General features: G+C 37.1%; 1 protein-coding gene across 1 annotated transcript; it reads left to right on the plus strand.

Annotated features, from left to right (window-relative positions):
* Nucleotides 1-589: 589 nt before the first annotated feature.
* LOC128200748 (uncharacterized) lies at nt 590-3,742 on the plus strand. Its single transcript, XM_052895103.1, has one exon. The coding sequence runs from the start codon at nt 590-592 to the stop codon at nt 3,740-3,742; it is 3,153 nt and encodes a 1,050-aa protein (XP_052751063.1).
* Nucleotides 3,743-11,275: the final 7,533 nt, after the last annotated feature.

Consider the following 11,275-nt stretch of genomic DNA (forward strand, 5'->3'; position numbering starts at 1 on the left):
AAAAAGTGTTGCTTTGAATATTGCTGTTGTTTAGGTAAAATTGTTTAACGATTGTTTATGCATTTACTGACACGTCATAGATTTATTATATTCAATTGAAAGTGTTAGCAAGTTAATAGAATTGTTGTTTAGTGATATGAGTGATATTTATTATATACCTGTTCAAGTATAAACAACGTTTACACATATTTGAGTATTGTAATTATTTGTTGAATTTATGAAAAATAATAATTAACTTAATTTTATTTAATTAGTATAGGTACATACCTATAGATACTATGAGAACTAAGAATATACATAATTTTTTTAGTGGTTATCTATTGGTAATTGTAATAAACATGATTATTGACCTATAATCGAACATTAGTAATAACGAGGTGTCCCTATAGGTTTCTCTAACGGAATTTAATATTTTAAATAATTTATTTACTTGAAGTAGAATTTGTTAGTTTTAACTAGGTTTCTTGAAATTAAACATAACTTTATAAAAACAATACTTTTAAATAATTATCGTTTCTTATATAAACATATGAGGTGTTAATAAATCTTATTTAGTTTTTAAATTGTATATTATAGTAATTATCTTACCATGGTTCCAATTGAGGATCTTGAAAAGAAAATTAAATTGTATGAAGCTCAACGAGCTCGTTCTTTTAGTCGGGTGCAAGCCATTTATGACTTAATACCAGATATTTATAAAAATGAAACTATTAAAAAACAATTTTTGAGTAAAGTTCGTACCTTGGAACAGTTACGTTCTGAATTTAAGGAAATAGTAGAACAAATTAATTGGATGAATATTGAATTAAATAAAGATTTTGAACCTTCCTTTTCGAGTTTAGATTCATTTGATGACTTATACTGTGAAATAAACCTGGTGTATGATCAGCTTTCTGCGTCATCCCAGTCTTCTCAGGCACAGCCTTTAAATGAAAAGGCTGTAACTGTAACGTCTAATAGTAATGATTATATGAAGATTCCCCGCATCGAGTTACCATTTTATAATGGCGATATACAGCAGTTCCCTTTCTTTTACGAAAGTTTCAAGCGTATGATACATGATAACAATAATTTAACAGATTCTGATAAAGTACATTATTTGTTTAATCAATTAACTGGTAAAGCCAGGTCTATAATTGTAGGCGTTGTACCTTCCGCGGAAAATTATTTAACAGTTTGGGAAACGTTAAAACTTAAATATTATGATAAACGTGAATTGGGTACTTCTTATTTGAATCAGTTACTTTCAATGAAACCTCTTGTTGGTGCTTCGGCACAAAATCTGGAAGATTTTATTGATAAGTTTGCAGCTACAATTGCTGCCTTAAATCAACTTAAGCTTGAAAATGTAACTGAATTTATTTTTGTTCATTTGGGTCTTAAGTTACTAGATCCTGATACTGCAAGAAGTTTCGAAATGTCGATTCGGAATAATAATGGTATGCCAGGTTATGAGGAGTTCGTTCATTTTGTGCGAGAACATGTTAAAGTTCTCTATCGAACCTCACAACCACGTCCTTCAATTAAAAATGAAAGATTTGTTAGCAAATCTACTAACAGTAATCGCTTGCGTACCAATCATGCACATGTTTCAACTGGTGATCCTCGTTCTAAGTGTCTGTTTTGCAACAGTGCAGTTCATGTAAAAATTTCAAATTGTGATAAATTCTTAAAATTGAATCCCATTGAGAGGTATCAATATGTAAAAGATAAGAAGTTGTGTACTAATTGTCTTAGTTCTCAACATTGGTCTTCCCGCTGTACGTCACAGCATGTTTGTAGTAAGTGTGACGGAAAGCATCACACGATTCTCCATTTTAATAATAAGCCTCCATCGCAAGCCACTGTGGCTCTTAGTAATACTGAACCATGTATTAATAATAAAGTGAACAATGGAGTTCAATTTGAAAGTGAAGGTGATCACCAAGTTTTAAATAATCAGGTATCTTTGTGTACAATGTCAACTGAAAAACGAGTTGTATCTCCAACTACTGAAGTTTTGGGTACAGCAAAGGTTGTTGCTGCTTGTCGTAATGGCAAAGAGATTTTAATTAGAGCTCTCCTTGATCCTGGTTCGCAGAAAAATTATATATCTGCCAAGGGTGCTAGACGACTAGGCTTATCTGTCAATAAAAGTTTATCAGCTTCAGTTAAAGGTATTGGTGGTTCTACTCAAGTTGTAAAGGGTAGCGTTAATTTTGTATTTCGTTCCACACTTCAACATGGGAAAAAGTATTCTATAGAAGCGCTTGTTTTAGAAAATATTACATCTAGATTGCCTACTTGCCCTATAGATATTACTAAAATATCTGGATTTGAGGGTATTGCATTAGCAGATAATTCGTGGAGCGTCCCTAATGAAGTTGATTTATTAATAGGTGTACAATTGTTTACCAATGTATTATTGCCGGGTAAGATAGTTAATGCCCCAGGCCAACCGAGTGCTATCGAGACGACTTTAGGTTATATCGTTCTTGGTGATGCTCCTATTACGACAGTGTGTACTTCGTCTCTTAGTTTTTGTGCTACATATGAAGTCAATAATTTAATAAAAAAGTTTTGGGAAATTGAGGACTTAGGAAATTCTCCTATTCTCAGTCTAGAAGATAAACAGGCTGAGGATATATTTAAATCAACTGTTAAGCGAACTAGCTACGGTCAATATGAAGTTGCTTTACCTTTTAAACTTGATTCTGAAAATTTAGGAAATTCTTTGAAGGCTGCAGAGCGCAGTTATTTACGATTAGAATCGAAGCTTCGTTCTCAACCAGCAGTTAAGTTGGCGTATGATGAGGTTATTACTGACCACCTTAAAAAGGGATACTTGTCTGAAGTAGATATTGTGCCTCAAGAGAAAGCATATTATATTCCTCACCGGGCTGTTATTCGTGAGGATAAGATTACTACAAAATTGAGAGTCGTTCTTAATGCTAGTTTTCCTACTGACTCTGGTTTGTCTTTGAATGATATTTTGCATGCAGGCCCTAGTCTGCACGCGGATTTGTTTTCTATTTTATTAAATTTACGTTTGTTTCTAGTTGCTATTTCGGCAGATGTTCGTCAAATGTATTTAGCAATCCATGTTCGTGAAAAGGATCGTCCATTTCAGCGTATTTTGTATCGTTTTGATTTTAATGGACCAATCAAGGTTTATCAATATAACCGTGTTGCTTTCGGTTTGCGATCCAGCCCTTTTTTGGCGTTACGTACTATACAACAACTTTTGGAGGATGAAGGCGATCGTTTTCCTGTTGCCAAAGAAATTGTTTCTCGTGATATTTTCATGGACGATATCGTTAGTTCCATTATAAATGAACAGAAAGCTAACGATGCTGTGCGTGAGTTAAATGAGCTCTTCACGGCTGGGGGATTTGAATTGGCAAAATGGTCTTCCAATTCAGATCGTATATTACAGGAAATACCTGAAGACAGGCATTTGTCACAGAGTGTCTCATTTGATAGTGATGATGATGACAATACTTTCAAAATCTTGGGACTACGTTGGGATCCCATCGATGATAATTTTACCTTTCAGGTTAATCATGATGAACGTCCATGTACTAAACGACATATACTGTCATATATTGCTCGGTTGTTTGATGTTTTAGGGTTAGTGGCCCCTATTGTACTTTTCGCTAAATTATTAATTAAAGATTTATGGATAGCAAAGATTGATTGGGACGATTCTCCCCAGAAAATATTGTTAAAAAATGGCATCAGTTTCAACGTGAGTTGCCCCTAATTGAGCAGCTTAAATTTCCTCGTCACATTGGTGTAACAGAAAATTGTAGGTTGACAATTCTTGGGTTTGCTGATGCAAGTGAGAAAGCGTATGGCGGAGTAGTTTATGCCTGTGTTACTACTCCTAATAATGACAATATAATCACTTTGGTTTGTGCCAAGTCCAAAGTGTCCCCATTAAAAATTGTGTCACTTGCAAGACTAGAGTTATGTGCGGCTTTAGTTCTTGCACAACTCATAAAAAAGGTTGTTTTTAATTACATGCCTCGGTTTTCTGTTCATACGATTTTAGCATTTTCGGATTCAACAGTAGCATTAAGTTGGATCCACTCAGAGCCCTATCGATGGCAAACTTTTGTAGGCAATCGTGTGGCAAAAATACATGAGAATTTGCCTAGTAAACATTTCTATCACATTCGGGGATTAGATAACCCTAGTGATTGTTTATCTCGAGGGCTAACACCAGCACAACTAGTGAGTCACCCTCTTTGGCTTCACGGCCCTCCTTGGGCAAGTAAACCGAAAGATTTATGGCCTATTAAACCTTTTATACCTCAAGGTGAGTCAATTCCAGAGGCAAAATCAGTAGTTTTAATTTCTACTTGTGATTCAAAATCGAATGTATTATTTGAGTTATCTCGCAAGTTTTCATCATGGAGCAAATATCTTCGGTCTGTTGTTTATTTACTTAAATTTGCTAGAATATTACCTAAAGGGCCTATAAGCGCCGAGGATTTATCTAAGGCTGAAATTCACATAATACGAGCACTTCAAAGTGTTTATTTTGCACAAGAATTGGCAGATCTTTCAGCTGCGAACTTGTGTTCTAATTTAGTTAGACAATTGAAACCATTCTTAGATAATGGTGTTATTCGAGTTGGTGGCCGTTTGGATAACGCAGATGTATCCTATGAATTTAGACATCCCTTCTTGTTACCCAGACGTGATCATATTGTAGACATTCTTATTGATTACCATCATAGGAAGAATTGTCACGCAGGGCCTGAAACATTAATGTCCCTTTTGCGTTGCAATTATTGGATTATATCTGCACGACGAATTATTCGTCAGAGAATTCGTCAATGTTATTTTTGCTTTCGCTTAAAACCTCAAGCTCTTTTTCCAATGATGGCTGATTTGCCCTCATGTAGGGTAAATCAAGTAGAAAAACCATTTATTCATACTGGTTGTGATTATGCTGGACCTATTTCATATACGCCTCAGCGTCGTCGTGGTGTTAAAGCCCAGAAGGCGTATATTTGTATATTTACTTGTATGACTACTAGAGCAGTTCATATAGAACTTGCTACCGAACTTAGTACTGCTAGTTTTCTATCGGCTTTCAAGCGTTTCCTGTCCCGTCGTGGTCCGGTAAAATATATGCACTCTGATAACGGAACCAATTTTATCGGTGCCAAATCATACTTACGCGAACTGCATAAATTTTTAGCCAATGAGTATAAAAAATATTGGAAACAAGAGCTCGCGGAAAACCGTATTTCTTGGCAAATGATTTGCAGGAATGCCCCTCATCATGGCGGTAGCTGGGAGAGTATAGTGAAGGGAACGAAAACCCATTTGTATAGGACAATTGGTCAGCAAATATTATCTTATGAGGAATTGGTGACCGTACTCACACAGATTGAGGCATTGCTAAATTCACGACCACTGTGTGCTCTTAGTTCTGACCCTTCGGAACCCAGGGTTTTAACACCCGCTCATTTTCTTAATGTGGTGCCTTTAAGCTATTTACCTGCATATCCAAATATTACATCGTCTGACCACCTACTGCAGCGGTATGAATTATTGGATAAAATCGTACAATCTTTCTGGAAAAGATGGCGAAACGAGTATTTGCACACACTCCAAGTTAGACAAAAATGGAATACACCGTCAGTGCCTATTCAGGAAGGTACGGTTGTTGTATTAATGCAAGACAATATTGCTCCATTGTATTGGCCCCTTGGCCTGATAGTTAAAACCTTTCCGGGAAAGGACAATATAGTACGTATAGCACTTGTTAAGACTAAAAATGGTACTTATCAACGGCCTGTCGTGAAATTATGTCCTCTTCCTATGCAATAGTATTATTTAATTATAGTTAGTTTAGATACTCCATCAGGAGTCCGTAAAAGTTTAAATATTAGTATAATTTCTTATTATAGTGCGATGTAATAGTTATAGTTGTTATGTTGAAAGGCATCCTTTCAAGGCTGGGGGAGAATGGTGACGCCAGTTTAGAATTAATAACATTATTCATATTAGTATTTGCGCCTACTCGCTTTTCGCTATGGATAAGGGATGGGTACTTTACATGCTCGCAATTTTAGTGGTTATCTGTGGGCTATGGACCGATTGTGTCCGATCTTTGTCGGTGCTGCCCTCTCGCGCCGATGCCCTTCTTTTTCGAACTTCGTTTTGAGTAACCGCGACTGGCCGCTTTCCTACAACTTAATTAAAAAATAATATTTATCGGCTGTGCTCCGTGTCATCTTTCGGACCATCGAACCCCGGATCCTGTAGAGAGCTGCTGGAATTGTTCGCAGGTGAGTACCTATCCTATTTTCGAAATTACGAAAAGCGAGGTAAAAACCAGCCGGCGACCCGGCTCACATATCGAAGGAAATAATTGTTATTCTTATTGAATTGCTTCACCAGCTTGTAAGAGGCAATTGCAGTTGTACCCATTTGCATTTTTGTTGTATTTCTTTAAGAGAGGGACTGGTTGAAAACCAGCGCTGTGCAGTTGTACACACTGCATTGAAACACTCGCAGCATCAGCTGAGCCAGTTCCTTTTGCCTAATTTGAGACACTTTTTTTATGATACTTAGAATGGCAAACAAGTTGACGGCATGAGCAGTACCATGAACATAACAGAGTATACTGTTTCGCCCATGATACTCGACGTACGTTGCCATACTTGAGGACTCAGGTGTTATTCCACTGTATCCTGTAAATTCACGCCATAGCCCACCTTTCAAATCGAAACACAGCCATACAAACACAACTGCTTCACGGTAGAAACACAAATGGGACAGAGGTGGCCAAGCAAACGACTTTTGTACAAAGTCTCCATCTGGTAAATGTATGTAAAGTTTTTCTATTTTCTGTTGTAATTTATCCCAGTTAATTAAAATATCCTAATTACGGGGGGAGAAATCGCAGATAAAAGCTAGTTAGAAATTAATTTAGTATTCCTTTTGTGACTTTGTCACATTTTCAATATTAACCGTCTGGAGTTTTATTCTTTGCGATAATTTAGTCCAGACCACCACATTACAAGTAGGTCATCCGATGATTCGCCCACGTTAATAAATAATCACTTAAATATAATTATTGTAGATGCCCCACTTGGAACCCGATGCAGGAAGAATCGCTTTTTAGCTATAAAATTAAATGTACCGTCTAAATCCGGCGTGAGCGTGACAAAAAAAAATAATAAATCTCACTTTTGTACAGTGAATTTTTTATTAACATATTTATACATTTTTTATTAGACTCAGAAGGGTTTAAGGCCCACCTGGTGGAAAATGATAAGCTTTTTCCAAATAGGGTGGATGTTTAAGACCGGGCGAAGGTAGGGTAAATACTTTAACGGTTGTAGAAACAGGAAAATGTTCGCACAAGATTTTTCTTAACATTTCATATATATTTTGACCTACATATACATATAGATATAAAAATACGCAGTCTGCAAAAAAAAATATTACTACATAATTGAAATAGTTTTTTCGATATTTGTTTTTTATTTATTTCGTAGCAATTCATGTAAAAAAGGTTCAATTAAAAATGTATCAGTTTTTAATTTAAACTAATATTAGGTTTTTTTTTGATGGGTGAAAATGGAATGGTAACCCCGCCTGCGCTAACGGGATACGCTGGCGGAGCACCAGTGAAGGGTGATAGATGAGAATAAAAACAGGCCAGTTAGCTCATCATGATGAATTTATCAGGAATTAACCATGGTAGTTTCCAGGGGGAACCGCGAGGAGGTGGACCAGGTTGGGTATATTGCTAGCAATGGGATTCTCGGTCTCCATTACTAACAATCCCTTTCCCCCCCAACTAATATTAGTTATGATAATAATCTGACATTAGATTACATTTGATGGAGTGTTTCCATACATTTGTATCCAAAAAAAAGCAGGTTAACTTTTTCATACAATTTTGCGTGATAAATAGTTATGATTGATTCCTTTATAACTTCTATATTTATTTTACTTTGTCATTTCTGCATCTTTTTAATGCGTAAACACTCATATTATTTATTAATTAATACGACAAAATACATTTTATGCGTAAGTATATAGAATACTGATAAAAAAAAATTACCTAATTTGACTATTAGCTGATAAAAAGTTGACTCGTTTTTATGGCTCGATGCTCTATCTACATAATCTGAGGGTAAAGTATTAAATTAAATAAATAAATAAGAAAAATAAACTACTTAATAAGCACGTATTGGTCGTCAATATGATTTATAACAGGTGGCCGTGAGACAAAGTAAGAGACTCGACTGTTAAATTTCGCAAGAATCTATCAGTTTGTGGTTGCTTGATTAATTTTACACTGTCGTTCTATAACTTAATATAGGCACTGTATTTCATTAAACTATGATGAAAATAAACAAATGAGTATTTGTTCCGACTCTAGTCGACAGCCTACTAATGTCCAATAGTGGTCTAGTCATTCGTGTTTCTACCGTGAAGCAGTTGTGTTTGCGTGGCTGTGTTTCGATTTGAACGGTGGGATATGGCGTGAATTTACCGGGTACAGAGGAATAACACCTGAGTCCTCAGGAATGGCAACGCATGGGGGGTATTATGGACGAAACAGTATACTCTGTTATGTCCATGGTACTGTTCATGTCTATAGGCGACGGTTACCACTTTCCATCAGGTGGACCGTCAGCTTGTTTGCCATTCTAAGTTGTATAAAAAATTAATAAATAATTAAATCAGTAAAGAGGTAACTACTTTCTGGAGGGGGGAAAGGGATTTTTAGTAATGGAGACTAAGAATTCCATTCCTAGCAATATCCCCAACCAGGTCGACCTCCTCGCGGTTCCCTCTGGAAACTATCATGGCTAATTCCTGATGAATTCATAAGTGTGGGCTAACTGGCCTGTTTTCATTCTCATCTATCACCCTTCACTGGTGCTCCACCAGCGTATCCCGTTAGCGCAGGCGGGGTTACCTTACCATTTTCACGCATTAAAATAAAAACTACATTCTGGATATATATCAAATGATACATATTGACGCAAAGGGAACTGAGCTCCAGAATGTACCTACGGTCGACGACACAGCCGGGACTGGCCGTGATATTAGTTGGGCTCATGGTCTCTGGACCCGCCCACTCCCTTGTCATTGTTGATCTTGATTATTCCCAAATCTCTAACTAGAAGTGTTCGGAATGTGATTTGTAGTTGGCTATTTGTAAATGACCGCCACGCGTGATAGAAATGCGGAATTCGTTAGTTAAAAATCGCCGCATGGTTTTTTTACCGACTCCAGAAAAGGAGGTTATAAATTTAGTTGTATCGTAACGCTGGTTGGTTGTAAATGCCTCTACAAGTAAATAGTAAAATGTATGCACTAAATAAGCAGGTATATAAGTACTATTTACTTGTAAAGGCTCTTACATCGCGTAAGTCCCGATTGTGTATTTAAAAAAGGTATGTACAACGCAAAAGTTTAAAATTAACGGTTTTTTTTAGAGGATGATAATGAAATGGTAACCCCGCCTGCGCCAACGAAATACGCTGGCGGAGCACCAGTGATGGATGATAGGTGAAAATGAAAAGACAGGTCAGTTAGCCCATCGTGATGCATACACCTGGTATTCAGCACGATGGTTTCCAGGGGGGACCACGGGGAGGTCGACCTGACAGGGTATATTTCTAGCAATGGGACACCAGTCCCACGAAGGACTACCAAATCCTTATGACTAACAATCCCTTCCCCCCCAAAATTAACGGTTTTATTTCTTATGTTTGTTACTTCAGAACTCCATCTGTAGTAAATCGATTTAATTTTTTTTTTATTATCTTATATGTTTATAATATATAAATATATGTATATTATTACTTTTTATATTTTTTCAATCCAATAATGTACCGCCTACTTATTTCTCCGTTCGCCCAATGATTGACTGGTAGGGAACAATGTCCGGTACATGTGGTCCCGGCATAGAATAAGTCACCTCTATCTATCTCGTTGGTGTCGTGAAGCCGACTAAGAGACGCAGAGGGATAGGCAGCGGCGTCCTTCTTAAAACATCTCTAAAGCCGGACTGGTAAAACCCCTCAAAGGGAAGGCTTATGTTCAGCAGTGGACAGTTAAAGGCTGGTATGGTGATGATGAAATGTTCGGCCTCACTAATTTAATTATTAAACCTTAAAAGAACATAAAATTTATATTGACATATGACAACATATGAAGAAAGGGGGGAAAGGGATTGTTAGCAATGGAGTTTGAGAGCCCCATTGCTAGCAATATGCCTTATTAGGTCGACCTTGACGTGGTTCCCCCTGGAAACCATCGTGAACAATTCTTGTTGAATTCGTCACGATGGGCTAACTGACCTACTTCATCCTCACCTATCATCCTTCACTGGTGCCCCGCCGGTGTACACCGATAGCGCGGGTGGGGTTACCATTCCATTATCATCCATTAAAAAAAAATATATGAAGAAATCGTGTGACGTGTGTAAAATTACTACCCACGGGCAAGACACATTTTTTTACAACACACGGGGCAAACGAGCATGTGGCTCACCTGATGGTAAGTGACTACCGCCGATGATCATTCGCAACACCAACGGCATTGCAGGCGTGCTGCCGGCCTTTTAAAAAGGAATATGCTCTTTTCTTAAAAGTTATGTTGTTGTATCGGTTCGGAAATACTGCTGTTGGAAGTTGATTCCAAAGAGTGGTTGCGCGTGGAAGAAAGTGCCTTGAAAAACGCACGGTGGAGGACCGCCACTCGTCCAGATGTTTGGGATGAAACTTTAGTTTGTGGCGGGTTGTACGATGGTGAAAATCAGCAGCAGGTATCAACCCGAACAATTCTTCAGAGCACTCCTCATGATAAATTCGGTAGAAGATGCACAGAATTATGAAGCAGAAATTATGTGCATCATACACAGGCGAACAGGAATACATTGCTGTTTTGAAATAGAACGGGGAAATAAAAAAAAAATCTGTCTGTTTTGATTATTTAATTCACGAAACATCTGTTACATTAAATAACAGTCGTAAAAGTCGCAGGAGGTAAAACGATTCCATGTTACGAGCCGCGAGAGCGTATTGAAGATTTGTTTTGTACTATATACATCAAAACTTATAGGCCATCAAATGTGAGGATTTAAAGACGGCAAAAATAATAAATTACAGTTACATATTATTTGAATATTACCACATTATTACATATTTTTTTTATATACAACTTAGAATGGCAAACAAGCTGACGGCCCACCTGATGGAAAGTGGTAACCGCCGCCTAGAGACATGAGCAGTACCATGGACATAAC

This window comes from Galleria mellonella, unplaced genomic scaffold, assembly GCF_026898425.1.
Source record: "Galleria mellonella isolate WM207_F2 unplaced genomic scaffold, CSIRO_AGI_GalMel_v1 utg266, whole genome shotgun sequence".
Classification (NCBI taxonomy): Eukaryota; Metazoa; Arthropoda; class Insecta; order Lepidoptera; family Pyralidae; genus Galleria; species Galleria mellonella.

Coding starts and splice junctions, on each gene's coding strand:
- LOC128200748 (XM_052895103.1), top strand. CDS start 590: ATGGTTCCAATTGAGGATCTTGAAAAGAAAATTAAATTGTATGAAGCT.